Source organism: Solanum dulcamara, chromosome 8 (genome assembly GCF_947179165.1).
Source record: "Solanum dulcamara chromosome 8, daSolDulc1.2, whole genome shotgun sequence".
NCBI lineage: Eukaryota > Viridiplantae > Streptophyta > Magnoliopsida > Solanales > Solanaceae > Solanum > Solanum dulcamara.
This window is the reverse complement of record NC_077244.1, coordinates 51,426,266-51,453,798: the sequence shown is the minus strand read 5'-3', so window position 1 is coordinate 51,453,798 and position 27,533 is coordinate 51,426,266. Positions and strand designations below refer to the sequence as shown.

Below are 27,533 nucleotides of genomic sequence, written 5' to 3'. Positions count from 1 at the left end.
CAGAAGCCAACGCTGCTTTTTATCTCTCCAAGCAGAAGCAAACTCCACCACCGGTGAAGAACAACAACAACATGCACAACATCAACAACACGCACAACAGCAGCGGCAGCGACATCAATAGCGGCAGCAACATCAACAACCAGCACCGGCGAATAGGACAACAACTGAACAACCATGAATTCGCAGTAAAACTCAGTAAGACGCCAGCCCGATTGGTCAAAATTGATTTGGAACCATCGAGGGTTCATCGATTATAAACAAATTTGAAAGAGATCCGTCCGAGTACGTTTCCCTTATTGCTATTTCATCTCCTTGACTATTTATTTGCTTTATGAACTTCTTTTGAAACATCATCGTTTGTTGTTCTATACATGAATTTCAGCTTAACCATAGTCTTCTACTCATATTTGTTTGATTGATATGTTATCAACTTTTCTTTAGCCCTATTGAAGCATCATTATGTTCTGTTTTGTTCTAGATATGTCGATTTGGAGTTTTCAATATTCTGCATATGCTAGATTATGATCTTTTAACTCTATCATGGTTATTGATCCTATTTAATTCAGTGAGCTTCACATGATATTTGACTGATTCTCAATTTTCTTTTGAATGTTTAATTCAATTGCTTTTCCTTAATAATTTTCTACCGTTGTTAATTTTTGAGTCAGTCTTTTGGTTGGATTGTTTTTCAATTTCTTTTACTCTTCTCTTTATGGTTAATTTGCTATAATTTTGGATGCTAAATACGTTGGCAAATTAACTTAGTACATTTTTTACAAGATTCTTCCTCATTTGATTGATTTCGGTGTTACCATTATTCCTTATATATTAGTATATTGATTATGGTGCTGATTGATATCCTTTCCTTAAAAGCCTCTCTTCTTAAATTAATTTAGGTAAAATATCACTGACTCTCACGCATAATTAGTATTTTTGTTTTACTCATTTTTTTATGGTAATATATATATGCTTAAAATAATTATAGACATTTCAATCATAATATTTCTCGTTTATAGTAAGATGTGATATTCCTTAATCAATTTTCCTTTTTATAGTAAGTATAATTGATATTCTTAAAATTTGAACAACTCTAACCGTAATTTCTTTGGATCCTCAATTATTTCTGTTACTTTATTATTTTCTTTACAATTATTGACAGTGGGTCACTCTTGACCAAACTTTTGACTCTTGAGGCATCCTTTTTGAAAAAAATTGGATCAAATCTTTGAAAAGCAAATCTTGTTGGATTTTATTGACAAAACTTTGAAAATCTTGATATCTTCTGAAAATTTTGTCATCTCGTTTTAAATGGATTACTCTCACTGACGTATTTGGCAAATGTTTGAATTAAAAAAAAATCTGACTAGCTGTCTTTGTTGATTTTATTGTCTTTTACCAATGAGTTTATCAATATAAAGTAGAGAAAGGGACACAAGAACAAAAATAGAGAGTAGAGAAAGAAAAAGAAGAACACATAATTCTTTCATTTTCTATTGATTAGGACACAAAGAGATCATAAAACAAATTAGTCTTTGCTTTTAAGTTTTTTTTTTTAGTGTTGCCACTCCGTTACTTGTTTGGATCTAAGATATTACTACTGCCTTTCTTTCGCATGTTGATAAAACTCCTACTAACCGGTTAGTATTTCTTTTTCTTTGTAATATCCTACCTTGAAACAAAGGGTTATTTATGTCTTTTAGTCTCTTTTAACAAAACTAAATAAAAGAGATACACTTTGTGGACTACTTAAAAAGACCTAAAATATGAAAATAAAAAAAATGGATAGGCTTAAAGCCCAAAAACAGAAAAGAGGGCAGCAAAGTTGCACGAAGGAAAAAGAAAAGAAGAAAAGAACATGGGGATTAGGGGGATTTGGGACTTCTGCGTAGCAAAAATAAATAAATAAGAAGAACTGAATAGGGGTCGAGGTGCTCGAGATCATGTTGCTGGAAATCAAGGACAGAAAAATGGTGGTAGAGGCCAGGCAAGAGTTTTTGCACTCACTCGGCAGGATGCTTAGGTTTCAGATGCAGTAGTTACAGGTATTCTTTCAATTTGTTCATTTGATGCACATGCTTTGATTGATCATGGATCTACCCACTCCTATGTGTCAACATACTTTGCTTTGAAGTTTGCTAGACAACCGGAGATGTTGAATCATCCTTTTTTTGTTGCTACTCCTGTGGGGGATTCTCTGTTAGTTGAAAATATTTATCGTGATTGCGAAATTAGAGTTGAGGGTAGGGATACTCTAGCTAACCTAATTGTGCTTGATATGATTGACTTTGATGTGTTGATGGGCATGGATTGGTTGTCTCCTAACTATGCTATAGTCGATTGTCATGCAAGATAGTCAGGTTTGACATACCCAATGAGCCTATATTTGTATTTTTAGGGGGTCAAGTCCTAGAGGTTAGTAAAATTATATCTATTATGAAGGCTCAAAGATTACTAAAGAAAGGTTGCATGGGTCTCTTAGCTATGGTGAGGGACACCAAAGAGGGACCACTTAGTTTGGATAAGATACCGGTGGTGAATGAATTTTCTGACATATTTCTTAAGGATTTGCCAGGATTACCTCCGGTACGAGAGATAGAATTTGATATCAATTTGGCTCTTAACACATTGCCAATATCTATACCTCCATATCGTATGGCACCAACAGAGTTGAAGGAACTGAAACAACAGCTGCAGGACTTACTTGATAAGAGTTTTATCCGATCGAGTATATCTTCATGGGGCGCACCAATATTATTCATACAAAAGAAAGATGGGTCCCTAAGAATTTTCATCGACTACAAGCAACTAAACAAGGTAACAATACGAAATGAGTATCCTTTACCTCGTATAGAGGACTTGTTTGACCAATTGTAGGGAGTTATCCACTTTTCAAAGATTGATCTTCGATCTGGCTATCGTCAACTCAGAATCAGGGAGGAAGATATTTCCAAGACAGCATTCAGAACTCGATATGGGCACTATGAGTTTTTTGTGATGCCTTTTGGGGTAACCAATGCTCCAGTTGCATTCACGGACCTAATGAATAGGGTATTCAAGTCATTTCTAGACAGGTTTGTGATAATTTTCATTGATGACATCTTGATATACTCTCGTAGCTAGGAAGAACACGAGGAGCATCTGAAAACTATGTTACAAACATTGCGAGAACATAAGCTTTATGCTAAGTTCTCAAAGTGCGAATTCCGACTAGACTCAATAACATTTCTTGGGTATATGGTATCTAAAGATGGAATCAAGGTGGATTCCAAAAAGACAGAAGTTGTATAGAAATGGCCTAGACCTGCTTCACCTACATAGATTCACAACTTTTTGGGCTTGGCAAGTTACTATAGGTGTTTTGTGCAGGATTTCTTCGGAATAGCAGCCCTATTATTACTATCTAGCCAGAATTCAGTAATTAACCCTATTGTGAAGTTCTAGTGGACAGATGAATGTGAACAAAGCTTCAACAAACTCAAAACATGCTTGACAACAGACCAATATTAGCCTTACAACTGGGTTCTGGAGGATTCACTACATATTGTGATGCTTCAAGAGTAAGATTATGATGTGTTCTTATGCAAAATGGTCGTGTTATTGCCTATGCTTCTAGGCAGTTGAAGAAGCATGAACAGAACTATCCTACATATGATTTGAAGATGTTTGCGGTAATTTTTGCTCTTAAAATTTGGAGGCATTATTTATACGGCGAGACTTGTGAGATATATACCGACCATAAGAGCTTAAAGTATATTTTTCAGCAAAGAGATCTAAACCTTCGACAACATCGATGGATGGAGCTACTCAAGGATTATGATTGTGTTATTTTATATTATCTTGACAAAGCCAATGTTATGGTTGATGCATTGAGCAGAAGATCTATGGGGAGTTTAGCACTATAGCTCCTGAAAAGAGACAGTTGGCGAAGCAAAAACCTTTAGCTGAATTTGCCTATAACAATAGCTTTCAGTCAAGTATTCAGATGGCACCGTATGAAGCCTTGTATGGGAGGTAATGTCGTTCTCCTATAGGGTGGTTTGAAGTTGGAGAGGCTAATGTGTTGGGACTAGACTTGGTAAAAGATGCAATGGATAAGGTCCAGTTGATAAGACAGAGATTACTCAGAGCTCAAAGCAGACAAAAATCTTATGCGGATAAGATAAAAAAGATCTAGTGTTCACAGTTAGGGACAAAGTTTTTCTACTAGTTTCTCCTATGAAAGGGGTGATGCATTTCAGAAAAAGAGAAAAATTGAGCCCACGGTACATAGGACCATATGAGATACTTGATCAGGTAGGAGGAGTGGTGTATCGTTTGTCACTTCCTCCTGATATGTCTTTCATCCATCTAGTGTTTCATGTCTCATTATTAAGGAAATATATAGCAGACTCCTCTCATGTTCTTGAAGCACCGACTATACATATTGACAAAAATTTAACGTATTAAGAGGATCTAGTGGCTATTGTCGACAGACAAGTGAGAAAGTTACGGTCAAAAGAAATTGTGTTTGTAAAGGTCTTATGGAGAAATCATACCGGTCAAGAAGCTACATGGGAGTCAGAGGATGACATGCGAGTCAAGTATCCCCACTTGTTTCAGTCTACAGGTATGCACTTGTTTAAATTCGGGGATCGAATTTCTTAAGATGGGGAGAATGTAATATCCTACCTTGAAACAAAGGGTTATTTATGTCTTTTAGTCTCTTTTAAAAAAACTAAATAAAAGAGATACACTTTGTAGGTTACTTAAAAAGACCTAAAATATGAAAATAAAAAAAATGGATAGGCTTAAAGCCCAAAAACAGAAAATAGGGCAGCAAAGTTGCACTAAAGAAAAAGAAAAGAAGAAAAGAACGTGGGGATTAGGGACTTCTGCACAGCAAAAAAAATAAAGAAGAAGAAGAGAGGTTTCGCCTTGCTCTCCAGTAATCAACAAGGAAAAAAAATACATCAAGCTTGCCAAATATTTTAAGAGAAGAAGTAGAAGAGGAAGGAAAATTTTCTGAACTTAGTTTACACATTTAAATTCGTAGAACCCATGATTATAGAGTTGAGATTGTAAGTTAAGAAAATTAAAGATTAAAGAGATAGAGAAAATATGTTAAATTCTTATGATTATGACTTTTGTGGGTACAAAGCTAGTCCAATGCCATTAGAAAATACTAGGCAGTGGTGTTGTCCTCAATCTTAAGAACTATTTTGGTAAACTTCTTAGTAAGAAATCGAATGAATGAATTGTATAAGTAGGTTGAAATGGCTAAGGATATGAACCTTTTGAATTTTCATAGCACGAGTAGATAGAATTCGTCGAATGGAAGTTAATCTTGAAACCCCGAGGGTTGGATATTCTAATTTAGTAATTCAACATAAGTACAGTAAGTAGTAATTTTACCACAATTTGTGTTTTATAACTTTCATGATTTATGTATGGTTAATAAAGAGAATGTGTTATCGAATGATTTGAATTTGTATGTGGGACAAGTGTTTTACTCGATATGATACTGAAATAGTTATTTGAGATGAACTTGCTTTTATAAGACATGTTTATAGAGAACTGAGACATGATTACAGTTATTAAAATGATTTAACATTTGCTTGAAAAATAGTATTTTGACATGTGTTTTTCGTTAAAGTTTTATATATTATGATTCGATAAGAACTAAAATGCTTTGTACTATTTTTGAAATTCTTCTACTGTTTATAAAGAAAAAGTATTAATGGGAGTAGACCTTGATGGATCTCGTAGATAACGGCAGGTTCATTAGACCTAGTGCACCTTGTATTTACAGATTATCGATTTAGCCTTCACTAGTGGAAAGGTAGAACTAACATACCGTTATCGATATTCCTCGAGAAGGGATCTATCGATATGAATATTTGACTCCTTTATGAGGGGTCACACCGATTACATGATTCATCCTTGAAAACCTCCCAAATATAAGATTTGCTAGGAAATTGCTTACTGAGTTTATCTCTAAATGGTTAAACTGAAATTTTGCTTATATGACACATAAAGGATTGTTTATTATTACTGTTTTTCTGATAAGGCATTTATTACATGATTTTTATTATAATACTAGCATGTTTTTTGACTTGTCCCTCATTAAAACGGGTGTGGCTAAGTGTTATTACTCACTGAGCTAGCGTCTCACGCCCCGCTAAATGTTTTTACAGAGAATTTAGGTGGCATTGGTGAGGATTCCATCAACTAGAGAGCGTGAACTGATAGTATATGGTGAGTCTCGCATTGCTTCGCATGGCAAGAAGTTATTGGGTCGTTTTGGTTCCTTTTCTTTTAAAAACTCTTAGAGTCGCTCCATTTGTCCTTTCTCTAGTAGATTCATGACTATTCATTCGTATTACAGTCATGTGACTAGTGTTAAACTTATTTTTCATATATAGAGATGAATTGGTATTACTGCGTAGCGGTTGGTTTATTGATGGATATGGTGCCTTATTTTAGTGTTATTGTTAGTTGTGGTTGATTTATGATATAGGAAAAATTCAAGCTAGGCCCAAAAAAAGAGAAAACTCTGTCCAATTTTGTGTAGAATTTTGGTAAGGGTTGCTTTGGGATTCTCCCCCTTAGCGCGAGTCATGATCCTAAATTGGGTCGTGACATTCTTCTTCTATTAATAGTCTTTACTTTAGGTTCTTGCATAATATTTCTTGTTAAATAAAATATGGAAAGCATTCACGTTAGTATCTAAATTCCTTCTTTTTTTGTGTACACTTGTTCATTTTACAGATTTGTTTGCCTGTAAATATCATAATATCGTGTGTATGTTGTGTGTTATCGTATATTACTTGTTCATGTAATTTAAGTAGGTTTTTGAACTCTAGAGGTTCAAGATAAGAAGAGTTGCCAGAAGGAGACTTTCGGATGTAGTTAGTTTAACTTTTTGACAAGCTTATGTATTTTGTTGTATTTATTCTTTTGGCTTTGGTAACACCCCAAATTTTTTTTGCCAAGACTCGAGCCATTCTTCATGTACGTGTAGGATCGAATTTGGTGACTTTTAGTTGTATATAGGAGTTAGGATCAATTCCTAAGTATTTGAAGTGTATTAGATATTTTTTAGGGTCATAAGGGATCTCTAACACCAAGCCGAGTCCAAAGAATTTCTATCGGCTAAGTTTTTGAATGAGCTCGTATAAGGGTCAACTTCAAACGACTATATCTCCTAGAATATAATGAATTGGTGGTCCATAACCTATCAAATTAAAGATCTTTGAGTCTTCTTTCCAATTCTACCAAGATTACATTTTTTAGAGTTCGTAATAAAAAGTTATGCCCAGTCGAACAGAGAGGTGCACGACAAGTCCGCGGCACAGACCTGTCACAGACTTGCCCAGTTTTTCCAAATTTTATTTTTTTGTCGACCAGAAAGGTGCGCGACACGTTCGCATCGCGGACCTATCGCAAACTTGTCCAGTTTTCTAGATTTTATAGGGATATTTTGGGAAAATTACCTAATATCTATATATACGAACTTGGAATGTTTTGGGGTAAAATTTTGCAGTCTTTCACCTCCAAAGAACCCTAATCTTCATCCTCTTCTCTCTCAAATCATCTCCAACAAGATTTGCCCTCAAAACTCAAGGATTCAAGCTTCCCATTGAAGACCTAACATCAAGATTTCTTCAAAATCTACTCTAAGGTATGTAAGGCTAACCTAAAATATGGATTGAGTTTTTCCATATGCCCCATAGATGTGTTGGATGAAGATTATGAAAGGCTTGAACCTTCTATGAAGATTTTCTTGAAATTTTCCTAAACTCTAGAATATTTTTATATACTATTAATTGATTGATGATTTTCGTGACTTGAATTCTTGAATAACTATCTTTCATAATTATTTCACAAACCGTAGTTACATATTGAATACAATAAATTTTTGTATATAAATTCACATGTATTGATGGTGTTCTTAAGTTGAGTTTTGTTGAGAGTATGAATTCATGTATTCATTCACATGAACCCAAGATGAGATTTCTTTTTGTTATAATTTATCTTGAGGTTGAGATTGATAGTTTTTATGTAAATATTGCTTTCAAAGAGAGATGATGTATTTTTGTTAATGAGTGTGAATGAAATTGAATATAAAGATAAATGAGAATTTTGGAGCAAGATGTTTGATAATGATACGAATGATGGTTATCTTTAACATAGGTAGAATGATTGATGAAGAGTTATGTTGATTGATGATGTTTGAGATGAAATGGATTGAAGTCTAATGTGACTACATGATATGTGATTTGCATAATTTGATTTGATTGGAATCATATGAGTATAAATGATTGTTTGAGAAGGAGTTTTAAAAATGATTTGTGAACGTTTTTGCATAAATTATTTATGCACTATTTTGAGTTTAAAGAATGATTATTTTCATCTTTGATTTAGAAAGAGATTAAGCATGAGCTGAGTTTGAGAAATTTTATTATTATTATTTTGAACATGAGTATTTTGAGTATAAACGAGTTGAGTATTTTTACATTAAAACATCTATTTTGAGATTGAGTTGAGAAGTTAAAATTATGTTTTAAATGCATTTAATATTTACTACATTCATTGAGTTGAGATTGTATCAAATTTTAAAAAGAAGAGTTTGATGATTGAGATGAGTTGATTGAGTTTTGAAAGAAGTTCCAATGAGACCAGATTGATTGAGTTTTGAAAAGAGTCCGATGAGACTAAATGAGTTGATTTGAAAATAAGTCCAAAGAGACTAAATGAGTATTTTGAGTATTTTATTCATCTAATAGATATGAGCATATTGAGTCTTGGAGGATTATTGAGCATCGAATTGTGTAAGAGTATAGTCCATACTCGAATCCCATGAACTACGTAGCCAACGTAGGAAGGGATTGGACCGTTAAAGTCAAATGTTTTCCATTTCATTATCGTGAAATGATAGGACTTGATTGATGGATGGATCTATGATTGGTTGATTCGTTCATACCCTAGCAAAGTATGGATGAATGTGGCAACAACGTCGGCTTGTTGTACATCATTGGCTCATAGGTGATGTTTGTCGATTAGAGAAACTCTCAAATTGAGTGAATTATGCATGATATGATTGGTTTGATTGTAATTGTAGATTATTGAGTCAAATTGTAAAACGTTGCTAAATTCTAATTTGCATATCTATTGAGTTGAGTCCTTTGACTTTATTGTGACTGGATTGTATATGATTGGATTGAATTGGATAGTATGTGATTGGATTGTATATGATTGGATTAGATTGGACAGTACATGATTAAATTATATTGGATTGTACATGATTGGATTGGATTGGATAGGATTGGATAGTACGTGATTAAATTAAATTGAATTGTACATGATTGGATTGGATTGGATGGCATATGATTGGATTAGATTGGATAGTATGTAATTGGATTGTATACGATTGGATTGGATTAGATCGAATTGTATATTATTGGATTGAATCGGATTGTATAAGATTGGATTGGATCGGATTGTATATGATTGGATTGGATTGGATTGTATATGATTGGATTGGATTATATATGACTGGTCTCTGTCTAAACTGTGTTCTTACTTTAGACTTATGACACCTTGATTGAGTCTCTCTTATCTTTATAACTTGAGATATTTGAACCGGTATTGTTTTATTTTTATACATGTTTTATTCTGTCATATTATATACTCGTACATTCCACATACTGACGTCCATTTGGACCTGCATCATTTCATGATGCAGAGACAGGTTTAAGAGATCGTCAATAGGCGCACCATTGAGGATTTATTCACACTCAGCTTATTGGTGAGTCCTTCCCTATATTCGGAGGACACCACTTATGTTATTCTTGCGTTGAGTTTAGTCTTTTTCATTTTGAGGTAGCCATGAACATGTCATTGACACCAATTAGATAGTAGTGATAGAGGCTTCATAGACTAGATAGTGATGGATCGATTGAGTATTTTATTTCCTTGAATTGTTCTTGTCGGACTAATTAATGACATAGATTGGAGCTTGATTTGTTGGCTCATGGTCTTTCTTCCTTGAGCTAGATTGTTGATTTGAGTTGCACACTTAATTACCCCTTTATTTTAAGTATTTCGCTGATTGAATGAATGAACGGATGTGTGATCAGGTCAAGTGGTTCACTTGGGAGCCAACAATGGTTTCTAAGTGCCGGCCACGTCTATGATACCCTCCCAGGGCGTGACAGCTTTACAATAATCCGTATGTAAAAAAACTGCTCATATAATAATAATAAATATTTGGGAGACTATCTAAAGGGGAAGGGAACTACGTGTTACTTGATATTTTTATCATAACTTATTTGTATATGTTCGAAAGTATGCTAGAGTTTATTTGATTACCTAAAAGCTATCATATCATCTCTTTATTAGAAAACATGTCTATATGAACATTATTAAAATACCCATGATGTGTGTTTAAATTTTGTCAACAATTATGGTTTTTTTTCTTTTTTAAAGAATGTAATTTCTAGTGGTAGACATTATGATTATGATTTTCATTTTTTCTGGTAATTGATAATGTCTTTAAAATTATTTTATTTTCAAAAAAAAAGGGTAAAGTAGTTTATGTTTTAGAAATAATGAGCATAACTAATTATTTGTCTATTAAATCAAATCATAGGGCCACTCATACAATTTGCAAATCATGATCATACCTATCTAAATATCATTGAATTATTAATATAACTTGAATTGGATCAAATTAGCACCTTGCTTTGTATAAATCTTGTTTCTAATAATTTAATCCTTACCCTTAAATTTTGTTTTATTTAGAAATCACGCCTATAGGATTTAATGATATTTTTGTATCGCCTAGGAAATCATGCCTATAGGACTATAAATATTTTCATCATGTTGATTCATAAAGAAACTATATTTATATGATTTAATGAATGTTTTCAATATATACTTTGTTTAGAAACCATATCTATAGCATTTTAATAAATTTTTAGCATGCTATTAACTAAAAATCATGTTAATAGGATTTTATAAACATTATTAGTTAATAACTAAAATTATCAAGCATGCCTTCTTTTATTACAATCATCTTAGTAATTAAAATTGCCTTCATATGTCTAATGTTATTTTAGTTTTTATATTTACGATACCTACGTCTGATTGTATGCACATACATAATTATTATGACCTTCACAACTTATCTGTGTTTTCAAGCATGCTAATTAATTAATCTAGAGACTAATTTAAGACTTTCCTTAAAATTAGGTGGCAACTCTAAGTATTTTCAAAAATCAGAGGCATAACTATTTTATGTTGCGAACTATTTTGATCAGTTCGAAAATAGGGTGCGATAGTCATCATCAACACCAATTGCCATATAAAATTTTTAAATTGATACGGATGAAGTAGGAAGATGAGATGACCAGTCATTAATTTTATACTAATCAAACTTAAGTTTGAATAAGCTAAATTAAAGAAAGGCCAAATCCATCGGTGGCCCCTTAAAGCTGGCACCAAATTTCATTTAGATACCTTAACTGGACGATGTTCACTTTAGATACCTTATGTAGGATTCCGCTGTGTCATTTTGATACTTTTTTAATAATCAGCTAAAATTACACAGTGTATGTAACACACTTGCGAATGACCTGGCGCTACGACTAATTAAAAAAGAACACTTCGCATTTGAGTGCAAAATAATATTTAAAAAATATATTAAAGGAAAAAAACTAAATTTCAGCCACAAATAATTTTAAAAAAATATCTATTTCTAATTTCCACCACAACTACCCCACCCCTCCTTCCTTCTTTTTTCTCAAACTTTTCCAGCGCCTCCCGAACCCCCAATTTATTCTCTGTTTTTTTTAATTTTAGGATTTTCATTAGATTTAGATTTTTCATTTTTTCCCCATAATTATAATTGTTGGATTTAAAGAAAAGAAAAGAGAAGAAGATGATGGTGGGTACGATTTTCAAATCTGAAAAAAATTTAAAATTGAAAAATTCTTACGATAGTGATAAAATTAATGGTGATGTTTAGAACAAGAAATAAAAAGAGAAGAAATAAAAAATAGGGGTGTTGGTATTCATTTTTCCGGCGAAAAAAGTGGAGGGTGGTGATGGTAGATTTAGAAAAGCAATACAGTGAAGAAGAAAAAAATAGCTTAAAAATGAATTTGAATAAAAAATTCGACCTCCATTGAAGGAGTTTAAGCTTGAAAAAATGGTGGGAGATGGTGACTTGAGAAATGGAGAAGAAAAAGAGAAAATAAAATAAAACATGGCTAAATTTTTTTTTTATATGCTATTATTGAGTGTATCACATTCACTTTATCATGCCATTAAAAACTGTCAAAATAACATAACAAAACCCTACATAAGATGTCTAAAATAAATATCATTTATTTAAAATGTGTAAGTAAAACTTAATGCCAACGAGTTGGCGAGGAAAAAAAAAAAGTAGAGACATATGACATCATGAGGCAATAATAAACACATCTAACATATTAATCAAAGGTTGTCCCCACTTGCACCGTCTCCATTCTCTGTCTTTCATTCTGCTAATTAGGGGCACCCTTTTTCCAAACGCAAAATACAGTAAAATTAATTTGGTGAAATTTGAATTCTAAAGTTTCAAAAAATCAAAGTTTAATTATAAATTAATTAATCATAATTATATCAGTTTGATGACAATGATATACGTTTTGATTCTCTACAAATGCTCATATTTTTTTTCCTTCAAAATATATATATATCTACTTTCTTGCTTTACCCTTTTTTTATCTTCTCCCTCACACTCAAAGTTGTGTCCTTTTAGCTTTACACTCCATTGTGTCTGTCCACAATTTTTTTTAAAAAAAGACTGTCAGTTTTACATTTTAGCTTCAAATCCCACTTCAATCTTCATTTTCTGTAAGTAAATTTCACCTGCATTTTACATTTTTTAACAAACCCAGAAAGAGTATTTCAAGTTGATGCATATATAATTTTTTTCTTTTTGAAATTTGACTTGTTGTAAGTGTGTGCATTGACGTGTTGGAACATGGGGTTTCCTTGTCGGTGGTCCTTTTGCCCCAATTTTGGATTTCTTTTAATTGTAGATCTAATTTTTCAATGTGGGTTGGTGGGGTCTTCATTGTTTTAGCTCAATTCTTGGTTTACTCACCTTTCACACTTTAGATTTAAGTTTTTTTCAAGTTGTTGGATGTGATAAATTTTGCTACGCTTGTTTAAGAAATATTTTAGCCAATCTTGCTTAAATTTTATCTTGATCAGATGATGTATTGATTTGGTAGCTATTTTGTGTTATTCTTGGTGTAAATGTTTCTTTCTTTCTTTCATCAATCAAATAATACATAATGCAGACAATGAATTTTCCATCAGGAGCATTCTAATATAGGGATAATGTAATATAATTTAGTGTTGTTTTACCAGGTTGAGTCTTTTTGAGGGATCAAGATGGAGGGATGTTTGGATGCTGATGTCTTGCTGGAGTATGTTGAATTTCAGATTTTTCCGAGACAGGGCAGGTTAGACTTTTGTTTTCTGTTCAACTGAATTCATTTGTGTTACGTTCTCATAGTTCTTGCAGTGGCATCTTTAAGAGGTTTTATCAATCTTTGGCACATTGTATTCTTTGGTCAAAATGAAGTGGATAAAATGTTTTAAGACTGACAATTCATTGGCCAAGTGTAACTAATTTAAAATACCTGTTGTGTTTGTATATAATTAATGTAGTGATTAATGAATTCGACATTTGGATAACGACTGAGCTTGTTCAACAATTTGTTTTTCCTTCTTGACATAGGTATGAGACACGTATGTGCTATGGAGACAAGGTAGAAGCAGCATCATCTGGGCTTCTGGAGCAATTAGTGCTACATTCTCCCAAAATCAAATCATTGCACTCCAATGGAGCAGATTCCATCTTCAAATTTAAGCCTCTGGGAAATCTTAGTGATGCCAAATGGTTTACGAAATCCATGTTAAGCAGGTTTATTTAGACAACATTTGCTTCAAACTATTCCTTTATTAGTTCTAAGTGTTCGTATTCTCACACTGCAATTGCTCCTTTTCCAGGTTTCTTCGTATTATAAGTTCATCAGATATAATTAACGTGGCCAAGGCAATGGTAAATGAAATATCACAGCTTGAAGATGCTCGAAAGTTTCATCTTTCTTTATACTCACAGGTGCTTTGTTTTTTTAACATCCTTTTTGCCCCTTCAATTATTTCATAGAAACATGTGAAAGAATACTAATAGCATCGACTTTTTTAGGGTCCTCAAGATCACATTGGGAGTGGGAAAACAGGTTAGTCTTACTATTCTGTGGTTGACAATCTTAAACATAAAATTGCATCATGTCCTATTCTGCCTTGAATTATGCCTAGACTAGTTCGACTATGGTGCCTCTGTGATATACCCTTTCTTCATTGATATCCTTTCCTTTTTTATTCCAGCAGATGTCAGCTACTCAAATTGTGCGGCACCAACAGTTGATGTAATTAGATCTCTCCTTCATGAATCATCTTCTTTATTTCACAGAGATTATTGCTTATATATGATTTGAAGCTAACATGATTACTGATTTCTATTCAGGATGATGATAACCCTTCTTCATCAGATGCTTCCAAGTATGTCCTTGAGACTCTTAAAGTTTAAATTATGCAGTTATTCTAGCAGCTCCTAAAATCCTCACTTTAACAGGAATGAATTGTTACGAGCAATGGACTTGAGGCTCGCGGCATTAATAGAGGAATTAGCTGCTGTTTTTGACCAAGCTGTTGGTACCAAATGCTCTTTTGAGGATATCACTAAAATAGAAAAGTTCTCTTACTATTTTGGAGCTGTTGACTTGAGGTAAGCTAATGGACTGGAAAGGTGATTGAAGCCAGAAGGGTTCTGTTTTTACGTATAACAAATCATGTCCCCCTCTAACTAGGTAACTTTTTGCACATGAATGGACATGGTAGGGGTCAAGCCTAACTCCCCACATTAAGGACTCACAATCCTTAGTGATAGCTTAATTAAAAAATAATTATAAAAAAATTATGTTGTAGACTCTATATTCTGTCAACATTTCTGTAAACTTAGTTTGCATACTATTTTGAGTGATCATATTATAATGGAAGCAACATTTACCCTTCGGTTAGTACCAGAACTTAATAGTAAAATAATAGAGAAAATAGTAAATTTGAAAGTGAAGTACAATTGTGGCATGAAAGGAGTTACTTTCGAATTGTCTTTGTGTTGATCGGAGGTCTTCCTAACCCGTTCTAGTGGACATAGAGCCATTAGGTTGAGAGGAGAGACTTGAATTCTGGAGTTTGACACTATTATGGCTGCTCCCTTTGTCGAATTAAGGTAACTTGGCTATCCTTGCTCATACGAGGAAATTCCATCTTGAAGGTCTTAGTGCTTCTTAGTTTTACCAGTTCTGATAGGAGCCCTTTTTCTGCACGTGTGTTCGTTATGGAGAGAGTGCAAAAATTCTTCTTCCAATTTCTTTTGAAATAATGTGGGAGAGGGGGAATCATTCAGTTTCTTGTGGCAATAGGACTTCGGAAACTAAAAGCTTCTGAGTATGGGATGTATTTCTTTCATATGTAGTTTAACTTGTATATAGGCTCGTTCTACCTATCAATGATACGAAACTAAATCTTCTTGAACCCAGATATGTGGAACTGGTAATGACAAAGGATGTGCTGTCTATTTTAGGAACTGTCTGCAGAAGTTTGTTGCATTGAGGCAGGAAAACACAAATGGGGATTCTCTAGGTACAGAGCCATCTCTCTCTAATAACGATGTCAGGAATGACAACGCTGGTCCAGTAGGGAGTACTTCTAAAACATCCAAACCACCACAGCTAGATACAGCTGTGAAATATAGTGCCTCACCTGCGAAAGCTGCTCAGCTTGAGAGGCAAAGCTCATCAGCAAGTGAGGAATCATCTTTGACAAGTGAGGAGGAACAGCCATCGGTGGAAAGGAGTCGGACACTTATAAGATCTGCATCACCAAGGAGGTCTGCATCTCCAATGCGAAGAGTACAAATTGGACGCTCTGGATCACGACGATCCACTGCTTTAACAATAAAGAGTCTGAATTTCTTTCCTGCCAGGGAAAGGTCAGTCTCTCATAGAGATGAATCTTCAAGCGATTGTGATGAGCAAGAACGTGAGCAAACCTCAAAAAAATCTGAGAACAATGTACTTAGAATGAGCGTGCAAGATGCAATTCATCTATTTGAAAACAAACAGAGAGGTCAAGTAGTAGATTTTCAGAAGACAAAGTCAATATTGAATGTCTCAGTTGCTAATAAGGCAGTATTGAGAAGATGGAGTTCAGGGGTGAGTGGAAGTGCTAATCCAGTAAATGTTGCTTCTGGTGATCCGGCTTCTCTGGCAGCCAATAAATTGGAAGATCAAGAATTTGAGAGCGCTTTAGAAATGAAGCCAGAGTCTTATCCTACTCCCGAAATCTATAATGCTGAGGCTGTTGACAATGATTGCAAATCAAACTTACCTGAAGAAAGAGCATCTACTCCAGAGGTCTTGAGAAAGGAAAATCTCCCTAACCAAGGTGAAGAAACAGATCAAAAATTAAATGCCTCAGTCGAATGGACCCGAAAAAAGGAAGCAGAGGTAAACCAATTGCTGATGAGAATGATGGAAACCAAGCCTACCAAGTATCAGAACTTGGCACTTGGTGATAGTAAACTCCAACGTCTTCCCAATGAGCGTAGAGGTGGTTTCTATGATCATTACAAAGAAAAGTGGGAAGAGAAACTTCGTGGTGAAACTACCAGGAAGCAAGCAGAGAAGGGAAAGCAATTTAAAGCAATGCAACAAATTCTTGATGAGAGAAAAGCCGAGATGGTCTCAAGAAAAGCGAGTAATAATAATAAAAGATCAAACATAAAGAGAACGCAGAAAGCAGTGAAGAGCTTACCTGAATCTGCCAATCCCAGAAGTGGAACTCCTAATCCTGCATTTGTAAAGAAAGTTCCATCGAAAACATCACCTTTGCCAGCTATCCGCAAATCATGGCCATCTGCACCTTCACCAAGGGCTGCAGGGATATCACCTGCTAAAACTCCAGGCACTACACCTACCCGTAGAATATCCCAGCCAGCACCAACCGCTCCTCGGCCAAGCCAAAAGATTGAGAAATTACAACCAAAGACTGTGAGAGCAACTGAGAATGGTACCAAAAAAACTGTTAAAGTTGTAAGTGAAAAGAAGGTAGAAACTGTGACAAAAACTAACAAACCTAGAAGATCCAAAGTTCAGCATGCACCTGAAGATTCTGCTTTCTCAGCCAAACCTACGCTCAGGAAGGTAACAAAGAAAAGTAGTGTGGTGCCTCTGGAATCCAAGGAGCCGAAGCCTTTTCTTCGTAAGGGCTCAGGCACAGGATCTGCTCCTAGCTCTGGTCTTGGTCCAGTGATAAAGGTTAAAGTTTCATCTCAGCCTGAAGAGTGTGTGACGGACTCTGCAGATTCGGTTCAAATGGAAGAGAAAGAGATGGCTTCTGTTTCATTTGATCATGTTAATCAAGTGCAGGATAGGAGTCTTGAAGATTTAAAAGTCCACGAGGATAAAGATTCTGAAGCTCAGGCAAAGAGCCCCCAGAAATGTGAAAACACAGAGAGTTTTGATATGGTCACTCCAAATGACACAGATGATTTTGGAAGGATTGAAGATTCTACCCCAAAAGAAGTGGTCGAAGGAGAGCCAAACATCTCACCTAGTGCCTGGGTGGAAATAGAGGAGCTCGAGGATCAGTCTTTTCCAAGTAATGGTGATTTCTGTAATAATGATTCTTTGGGTGATGTTGCACCTGTTAGAGTCTCAAGTCCACGAGTTCGTCATTCTCTTTCTCAAATGCTGCTCGAAGACAACGGTGAAACTGATGTTATTGACTGGGGTAATGCTGAGAATCCACCTACCATGATCTATCAAAAGGATGAACCTAAAGGTTTAAAGCGGCTTCTGAAGTTTGCTCGGAAAAGTAAGACCGATGCAAATTCAACTGGTTTTTCAAGCCCCCCTGTCTTTTCTGAAGGAGAGGATGATCCAGAGGATTCTAAAGTTCTTGCTAGGAGAAGTTCTGAGAATCTATTGAAGAAGGCTACACTTCATGCAAAAAATGCCGGGCAACAAAAATTATCATCATCTGAAGTCTACAAGCTATCTGGTATTTTTTCTTGCTTTACATCAAGCATTCATTTTCCATTCTGATCACTGTATAAGTTTGTTAATTTTAATCATTTCATATATGCAAGAGTGTTAAATTGCTTTCTGATGGACCTTGGTTCATTATAGTTATGGATTTTGGACATTTCTTTCTGTTTGCAGGACCAACTAGCATAGGCAAAATTACTGCTAAGAAATTACAAGAGGGACATAACACAGAGTCAGCCACTACAACGAAAGGTTACTATGTTGTGTTTTTTGTTTTTTTTTTCCGATTCGAATTTGACTGACTTTCTGACTATAAACTTGTAATGGGTATGTTTGTTTCGTTAACGTTGTGGTGCTTTTATGTTTCAGCAACAAGATCATTCTTCTCTCTTTCAGCATTCAAAGGAAGCAAACAAAATGATGCCAAGCTTCGATGAGAAACCTGCCTTAGTATAGGGGGATAAAATGTTGTAGCTTGTAATGTTTCTGTTTCGTTTTTTTTTTTTTAAAGAAAAAATATCGTTAAAATCTTCATATGTGGGTAACAGATACCGCCAAGTGAATAATATGTTCCTATTAGTAAAGAAAATAATTATTTGTTGTTGCGAGGACTCTTTAGTGGCAGAGACTATAAAACATAATATTACCATTTCATCTCATTAGTATCGAGCCACTACTGGATTCCTTTCGGTTCGTATCCTATTTGGGGAGATTTGATTGATTCGTGTAAATTCTTTTTTTTTCCTCCCCACTTCTAATGATAGATAGAAAGGGTGAGAGATGCAACTATGGAAATATTGAGTCGAACCCCTTTCCTTACGGTTAAGTGGCCTCGCCTTCTTTTTTGATCATTTTAATAGAGGGGGATGAAGAAAGTGGTACAGATAGTTTGAAGTACTAAGGCAAAGAATGGGTACAAGTGGACGAAAATAGGAACGTTCAACTTCAAATGAAAATAATAATAATCCAAGTTAACTTAACTAACATTGCAAAATATATTATGGTAATTTATTTTTATTGATTGTCTTTCTCTTTTGAAAATGAGTAGAATGTGATTTCATTATGCCCCAAATCAGATTTTCTCTTCCTTAAAAATCAACCCAAAGTTGTAGATATTTTATTAATCCAAATCTGTTTATTATGTTTTGTAATATAATACTATATTTGATAAATTTATCTTTATGTTATATAGTATAAGATCTTAATTATTTATGTTTTTTCTATCTGAATGACACATTTTAATACTATTTAATAATAATTTAATTGCCCGCTTTACCTTTAATGAAATATGTATATTCACACAAATATCTTTATTTGTTTTAAATTTCAACCGATATCAGAATAACGGAAAGCCCATTACAGTGCCCCATTTCAAAGTAGCAGCTAAAACCGGTTAACTCCACTATCAGTTTCCCCAATCAATCTCTGATCGGATTCTGCAATCCACTCTGATCTCCGTTACCTAATCCGACGGCAATGTTCCGACACGGTTCACGATTCCTTTCTCGGGCCTCCATGATGAGGTGGCGCCGCCCATTTTCTACCGACCTGCCAGCCGAAGCCTCTAAAGATTCAAACTTCTTGGAGGCATGGAGGAAAGCAATTCCCAACGTTGAACCACCAAGCACTCCCTACGCGTTCATGGCTTCAAGGCCTGCAACCCCATCATCTATTCCCACCAAGCTCACTGTCAACTTTGTCCTTCCTTACTCTTCTGAACTCTCCGGCAAAGAGGTATATATATAATAGATGGATAAAAGCTCATTTCCTTTTAAATTTCCAATTTATTAGTGCCCCTTCCTCTTTTTCATTGAAATTGAAATTTAGTTAGTATTCGAATGAAATTGATACACAGGGTTTAAGTTTTGGATATGCCTTTGCCTTTATAGTCTCTGGACTGTACCTGGGACATCTTTAATTTTTTTCGCTTTTTCTCATGAATATTTGGATTATAATACTTTACAATATTCTTTTTGCTATTTTTTCATCTGATCGGAAGCCTATTCCTTCTGTGAGTTACTGTTCATTTTCCTCTGAAACCATCCTCTGTCCATGTTTCCAAACGTGAGAATTTTGATGCAGATTCGGAGCATTTACGTTTTTGGGGGTTAAAGACATAATTATAGGTCAGAGCTTACATAACAAGAAAAAGATGCCTTGGATTCATGGGCTTAGTTACCGATACAGTAATTACATGAATAGCAATTGTAACATTTTTGAATTATAATTTTCATGCTCCATGGTTTCTACATATATGTTAGGTCGATTTGCAAGTGAAATTCAAGATATATGCTTTTTTAATCAAGTTAGATGACAGATATGTATAACCTTTAGTGTGATCGATATTTCAATGCTCAGCACCAAATATAACTTTTTTTTTAATTTTATAGTTCGTAAGTCATAGAACTTGTACTTTTTCAACTGCTAATTCAATATTTTTCCTACTATCATTTGAATTATATATAGATCAAATTAATATCTTAATCTACATACTTATTCATTCTTCTGCACTTAAAACGGAATAAAGAAATAAACACCTGCATAGAAGATCAAGTGGCTCATGGTTTAGAGGTGTCACACTGATTCAATGTTCCTTATAAAAACTTAAAATGGTTGGGATATGAAGATCCTAGACTTCATCTGAGGACACTTAGGATAGATAGGTTTTGGTTTCATTACACAACTATGAATTGATTCTAACATCACATTTGGTGAATTGGCTGTGCCGGAAATACAAGCCAGAAAATTTTGCTGACTTATTGAAATCTATCAGCTAAGATAAATCACTAACACATATGGGTGAGATGGGGATCTTATCAATTGAGGCAAACAAATAAGGATCATGGAGTCGATGTTTAATACACTGAGCATACCTCCTCTTTCTTTTTCCAGCTGCGCACTTGTTCATTGAGTTGATTTTAGCAACATTTCTCCTCCCTTTCACTCTGTCCATTCTTTCACCAACAATAGCTTGCACTTGGTGACAAAATTTAGAGAAGGTTGGAGCGTGCATTCTGTTCCATAATCTAGTTGACCGCTTCTTTGGTCTCTATTAAACACATCTCACATCTAAGTACACTTTTCCTCGATCATGAATATTTAATTCCTTTAAAGTTCAAGGTCGTGGTTTATTAATACTTGTCTGAAAGTGCATGCTAAGGTTGGTCATGCGTAAATTTCTCTTTCGTTCCATTTGCTTTTTGTGTAAATAGGAAATGACATGTTGTATAAGTTGAGGTTAGATTCCTAGGATGCATAGCAATGCATGCTTGCAATCATTATATTTATTAAAATCATCTTAGTATACATCATTTCTCATAAAGCTTTTAATTTCCTACTCTTATCTAACATTTTTTATGCATTTATGCTTTTACTGAGCCGAGGGTCTCCAGGAAACAGCCGTCCTACCTTGGTAGGAGTAAGGTCTGCGTACATTCTACCCTCCCCAGACCCCATGTTGTGGGATTTCACTGGGTTGTTGTTGTTGTATCTTAGTATACATCATCCAAAAAAAAAAGCAACCAAAGCAATAAGGGTAAAGGTTGTTGGCAATCATTTGTTTTTGGGTAAAATGACTGAGCATCTACATTTTCATTCGTATAATTTGGATGATTTGCCTTTTTGTCTTTTTGATTCCTTGGAGTATGCTATAAAGAATCACCAACAATAGCTTGCACTCGGTGACAAAATTTAGAGAAGCATGGAGTGTGCGTTCTGTTCCATAATCTAGTTGACCGCTTCTTTGGTCTCTATTAAACACATCTCACATCTAATTACACTTTTCCTTGATCATGAATATTTAATGCCTTTAAAGTTCAAGGTCATGGTATATTAATACTTGTCTGAAAGTGCATGCTAAAGTTGGTCATGCGTAAATTTCTCTTTCGTTCCATTTGCTTTTTGTGTAAATAGGAAATGACATGTTGTATAAGTTGAGGTTAGATTCCTAGGATGCATAGCAATGCATGCTTGCAATCATTTTTTTTATAAAATCATCTTAGTATAATACATCATCCCAAAAAAAAAAGAAGAAAAAAAAGCAACTAAAGCAAGAAGGGTAAAGGTTGTTGGCAATCAATTGTTTTTGGGTAAAATAACTGAGCATCTACATTTTCGTTGTATAATTTGGATTTGCCTTTTTTTCTTTTTGTTTTTTTGATTCCTTGGAGTATTTAGCATTCTACAAATTTGGTGACTTTATTCTACTTATGTTTATGCTATAAAGAATCACCGAATCAACCTCTAGTTGTTAAGTTCATTTGTGACTTAAGAGGAGCTTCTCAACCGGCATCTCTTTCGTAGCTCCTGTATTGAACTCCACAATAGTCTATCAGCTCGGAATTCACTGCCATGATTTACTTCCTTTGTTTTAATTAGGCAGCTTTTGCTAGGGTGGTCATTGTCACAGATTATTAGTCAACATATTGGAGGATTTGACTGTAGTACCCATTTAAGTTTTAGGTTGCATACTGGAACCAACCTTAATCAGAGTAAAATTTGTGGTTCAATGTCTCAACATGTGTCAAGTGATGTGAGAAGCCTTGTGTCAGATTTAATGTATGCTTATGTGCCTATATACACCTTATCTGCAAAATTATGAGTTCGAGAATTCATCCTTTTTGCATTATTTTTCAGGTTGACATGGTTATAATCCCTGCAACTACGGGACAGATGGGTGTCTTGCCTGGGCATGTGGCAACAATTGCTGAGCTAAAGCCTGGTATCTTATCAGTTCATGAAGGCAACGACGTCTCAAAGTATTTCGTGAGTGGTGGGTTTGCATTTGTTCATGCAAATTCTTTTGCAGATATAATTGCTGTTGAAGCTGTACCACTTGACCGCATCGATCCCAATTTGGTTCAAAAGGGCCTGACTGACTTTACACAGAAGTTAAGCACTGCATCAACTGATGTAGAGAAAGCTGAAGCCCAGATTGGCGTTGATGTACATAGTGCGCTTAATGCTGCACTTACTGGTTAAACAGGTGGAGCTTTATGTTTTGTCCTTGTTCAGCATACTTTCTCCTTCTTTGTGCCTGCTTGATTGTACTCGCCACTCGCGACCCTTTTATATAAAGCTTCTTTTCAACAATTTTGCCTGGAAGAGGTATGGCGCTACCTGTTTTAAGCCCTGCATCACTTGAATAAACATGCGTTAGACCAGATTTCCTTCCATATACATGGTTGGTTAGTTGCCGTGTTGGCTGTACTTCTAAACTGCATTTATGAGAAATAGAAATTGTTCATGGCACGTTTCAGCTTGGGATGTCTTTTTTTATTTTCTTCTCAGTTCTCTTGCCATCATACATGTGTTAATTCATCCATTTGCGTAGACGAAAAATGGGCTACTTCCTCACAGATTGAAGACCTTAATATCTTGAAAGATCTTTCTGAAACATAATATTTTACTATGCTACTTAATAAATGCCAAAGCACAATATATCTTCCCTTTCTCTATCTATTCGAATCTTTGGACCTACTTTACACTTCAATAATCACCAACTACAAAAGACTCCTCCAACTCCAACTTAACTGATTCATGACATGAGGCTTGAAATAGATAAGATCTTCATCGACTTACATATCCTTGGGGCAGCAATTTCACTAATGTTAACGATTGAAATGCATCAAATAGCAATTGGGAGAAGGATTCGAACAGTTATACCTTTTTTGATATATATTTTTTATTCCTAATTATTATTTTAAGAAAGAATGGATAAAGAATTAAGATATTGGTGCAAATGTAATTTAACTTTCCACAGCTTTGATAGATAATTTGGATAGATAGTCATGTTCTTCGGCCCACACCACTCAATTACTGAACTATTTATTCAACTACTAACTCCTGCTTTAAGCTAACCACCTTGTCGTCTCATTTAAAAGCCTCCTTTATCAGTGAGCGCTCTTTTAAAAGCCTTTAGCGGGTTAGGCAGATTATGTTTTCATGGACTACTTTTGTGACCTCTAAATGTGATGCAACTAGGAAAAGGAAAAATACGTTGGCATGGCTTTGATGCAATGTGAAACAATTTCAACTTGAGAAAAAAGAGAATATTGGATCAAGTCTTCAATTAGTAGGATGCCCTTGGTCCCATATAGCAATTCTGAAGTAAGGGCCCTATTTCACTTTACAAGTTTTCTTTTGTTTTTTCTAATCGTAAAATCATTCTGATATTAGAGCATCAAAGTGCAATAAATTTCTTTATTCATGTCCTCCTACATTGTTGTTCCACAAATCAAACTTGATTTTGTGTACCATTTATTTTTCCCGGCCATCAACTACTTAAGACCATAAACAATATAGTCATATTCTCAACTAAGACATCTAGAACTCTCACTGAAAAAGAAGGATAGCATGATTGAACATAGTGTCTCTTTAATAAAATTCATTCTGCCTCAATTATGTACTCTCAGCGTGTACATCTTTCTCCCTTCAGTGCCTCCTAGATTTGCCTCTTCATCCTTTCCTGTTTTCCTGCTAAGCAGCTCAAGCTGTTGCTGCTTTAAGCCTAGAACTGACTGCTTCCCATGACACAAGCTTCTCCATAAAGATAGATATGTAGTCAGGTCGCCGATTCTACAAGCAAAAGATGGTAGTGCTACCATTAAGAGAGTTCGAATATGTCTCGAGCAAACATTGAACATCAAAGAAAGTATTTAAGTAGTTTCATCAGGCTAGGCTTACCTGAAAGTCCAGATAGTAGGCATGCTGCAGTTTCAAAAACAAAAGTAAAAGAATAAGACTTGGCTTCCTAAATCATTTCAACCATCCCCCTCCCAGTGGGGGAGAGTTAAAAAGAACAAACAAAACAAATTCAGGCATATTTATGACAAGTGAGTGTGTTCTGCTTACCTCCCAAACATCTATGGTGAGCAGCGGCTGCAACAAAAACCACAGTTGTGAGATTTCTTCTATGGTATAAACTGCTATGCTATGTAAGATAAAATCCCAATGAACAAAAGAAATAGAGAAGCATGCGTTTTACTCACTGTGTAACCCAAAACAAGAGGATTTTCAGCATTAGGAGTTTTCACCAGAGCAAGCTTTTTGTCTTCAGGTTTGTCTACGAAGTAACAGATGAATCACTTTTCAGCCATTTGGCTCAAATTATAACAAAAGGGTTGAACGAACACATGGATATAGCAGATAAAAGGCAAAGAATTTCTCACATGCAAGCCAGGCCCAACCGGAGCCAAATTGTGTTGCTGCAGCTGCCTTAAATTCTTTAACAAATGTATCATAGGAACCAAAGTCTCTGTTGATTAGTTCTAATAATTCACCAGATGGCTCTCCTCCTCCGTTGGGTTTCATAGATTCCCAGAAGAACTGATGATTCCAGGCCTGTAATGTGAAAGTTTATTACATGGGAAAATAGCTAAAAGCGCATAAACCATTGAACCAACCTAACAGACTGAGTTGTTACAGTCAATGCTTTACTGAGATAACTTTAAAACTTGTATTACAAACAAATACAACAATCAAATATTAACTTTCCGTAAAAAAAATCTTGGATAATTAAGAAATAAAATATTATATTCTTGTAAAGAATCTCATTTTTTGGCCATTCCAAACAGATCAGAAGTTCGTTGATAAGAGACTTGATTGTATATAGCCAAACTCTCTTTCCTGAGCAAGTAAACCACTTGGGAAGCCTCTCACATGGTCAAAAGAGGGGCAGGCGGTGGCGAGGACATTATATATATGTATGTATAAGAAGTACACTATTCCAACAAAGGGTGTTCAACTAATCTAACAATTTATGTGGTTCCGCCACGAACCGCAAGAGAGAAGTGTTAGTTTACCTGAGCAGCATTGTTGAATGCTGGAAGGGGAGAACCTTTGTTATAGGTAACGAGTATTATGTGTTCTAGTGTCTTTCCATCTAGTTCTGTTCCATCTATTTGCTTGTTTAAGTTGTCGACATATGCCCTGTGATGCTTTCCCCAGTGGAATTCAAATGTTCTACTACTCATATGAGGCTCCAAAGCATCCTATAACATATTCAAAGGTCAAATGTATAAGCACATGAGAAGAAACACTGAAATTAACAGAGAAACTGACATAAGGAGGAGGAAGGGGAATTTTACATTATAAATAAATTCCAAAACCATTGCCATCTTTTTATTATTTATCAGCTATGACATGCTTGTTTCAAGCCAAAGAATTAGTTGCACAAGGATAAACTTTCCAAAGGGTAAAATATGAATCCAAAAAAGAAGCCAGTCACAACATGACTTTCTGTAAGCAATAAGTGATATAAATATTCATCTTAGTCTTAAAAGGAAAATCACTTCCATGACAACCTGCCCAAAATAATAATAAGTAATAAACCAAAATCATCTGGGATCTTAAATCCCAAAAGTTGATATAGAATCCATAAACTCAATAAAATCTGAGCTCAGATGTCTGATTGTGGTTAACTATATATATACTCCCATAAATTCAAATTTACCGTTGGATAAGGAGGAGATTGGAGTTCAAATTTAGCTGTTATTGTTGCCGAACGAGCATTCCTTGCAAACTGCTTCTGCCAACAAAAATATTAATTGCTGTTAATTTCACAAAAAACCTTATCATTATTCGTATAACAAAATAAGAATTACCTTTTGGGTTCTCAATTGTACCGTCTGATGATGATGAAATCCTGCATCAAATAAATCATTTTTTATTTTTTTCAAAAAAGTGTCTAACATAGAGAAATTAAGGAAGAAACAAACAGAAAATGGACCTTGACGAGGAAGAAAAGCAGAGGTGAGTGACAGTGAGTTAGTAGTAGTCGCCATTGTTACTCAAATTTGGAGAAATAATGGACTTCTCTAGACTCTGCTAGTTTTTGCCCTTTAATTTCACAGATTTTTTTCAACGTGGCGACATATAGTGAGGTGAGTGCTATTTCATTTCATTGTGGTACTATACTACAAATAAATAAAATTGTGTAGTACACACACTATTATTCTATGCAGTACACACTCTATTAGACAACATTCTGTTTTTAAAAAAATAAATTGATTATACAGTTGCTATAGAATTAATTTTTTTGTAATTCTTTCTTTTTTATTGATAAAAATCAATACCATAAAAGTGAATGAATGGCTATGGTTTTCCTTGTCAAAATTATACGGCGAAATCGATCGATGACACTTTAAAATTGGCATTAACTTCCACTTAAACTAGGAGATGTTTATTTTAGACATCTCAAGTAAAAGTCGAATGTGTCATCTTGACACTTTTTTGACAATTACCAAAATATATTAAATGTGTGTAATACACTCGTCTGATAAGTCAAAAACAGCGAATTAAATAAAGACACGTGACATATATATATATATATTATCAAATAATGACTTTTGAATAGAAAAATGACCAATAATTTAATGACAC

At 34.7% G+C, this 27,533-nt stretch overlaps 3 protein-coding genes and 1 long non-coding RNA gene across 9 annotated transcripts; 3 read left to right on the top strand and 1 right to left on the bottom strand.

The window, feature by feature from the left end:
• The first annotated feature begins 1,675 nt into the window (after positions 1-1,675).
• On the top strand, positions 1,676-10,052 carry LOC129901256 (uncharacterized). Its single transcript, XR_008769799.1, has 3 exons — positions 1,676-2,042; positions 6,174-6,234; positions 9,725-10,052. It is a non-coding gene; the product is annotated as an uncharacterized LOC129901256 (long non-coding RNA).
• A 2,681-nt stretch (positions 10,053-12,733) lies between these two features.
• Positions 12,734-18,657, top strand: LOC129899043 (uncharacterized). Of its 5 annotated transcripts, none has more exons than XM_055973807.1 (11): positions 12,734-12,879; positions 13,402-13,496; positions 13,775-13,960; positions 14,047-14,158; positions 14,246-14,279; positions 14,428-14,468; positions 14,567-14,601; positions 14,675-14,827; positions 15,686-18,165; positions 18,327-18,404; positions 18,522-18,657. In XM_055973807.1, the coding sequence occupies exons 2-11, from the start codon at positions 13,426-13,428 to the stop codon at positions 18,587-18,589; spliced, it is 3,258 nt and encodes a 1,085-aa protein (XP_055829782.1). In that variant the 5' UTR covers positions 12,734-12,879; positions 13,402-13,425; the 3' UTR covers positions 18,590-18,657. The 5 variants fall into 5 exon arrangements, with proteins under 5 accessions (XP_055829782.1, XP_055829784.1, XP_055829783.1 ...); XM_055973809.1 differs by lacking the exon at positions 12,734-12,879 and adding an exon at positions 12,909-13,122; XM_055973808.1 differs by lacking the exon at positions 12,734-12,879 and adding an exon at positions 13,163-13,258.
• An 818-nt stretch (positions 18,658-19,475) lies between these two features.
• LOC129899042 (ATP synthase subunit delta', mitochondrial-like) lies at positions 19,476-23,409 on the top strand. The gene is made up of 2 exons (XM_055973805.1): positions 19,476-19,886; positions 22,788-23,409. Exons 1-2 carry the CDS (start codon positions 19,629-19,631, stop codon positions 23,130-23,132), a joined length of 603 nt encoding a protein of 200 aa, XP_055829780.1. The 5' UTR covers positions 19,476-19,628; the 3' UTR covers positions 23,133-23,409.
• A 916-nt stretch (positions 23,410-24,325) lies between these two features.
• Positions 24,326-27,054, bottom strand: LOC129899041 (superoxide dismutase [Fe], chloroplastic). Of its 2 annotated transcripts, none has more exons than XM_055973803.1 (9): positions 26,881-27,054; positions 26,756-26,796; positions 26,605-26,673; positions 25,955-26,143; positions 25,322-25,493; positions 25,142-25,215; positions 25,005-25,031; positions 24,837-24,860; positions 24,326-24,728 (listed from the first exon to the last, which is right to left on the bottom strand). In XM_055973803.1, the coding sequence occupies exons 1-9, from the start codon at positions 26,933-26,935 to the stop codon at positions 24,639-24,641; spliced, it is 741 nt and encodes a 246-aa protein (XP_055829778.1). In that variant the 5' UTR covers positions 26,936-27,054; the 3' UTR covers positions 24,326-24,638. The 2 variants fall into 2 exon arrangements, with proteins under 2 accessions (XP_055829778.1, XP_055829777.1); XM_055973802.1 differs by having other exon boundaries at positions 26,605-26,679; positions 26,881-27,053.
• Between the last annotated feature and the right edge of the window lie 479 nt (positions 27,055-27,533).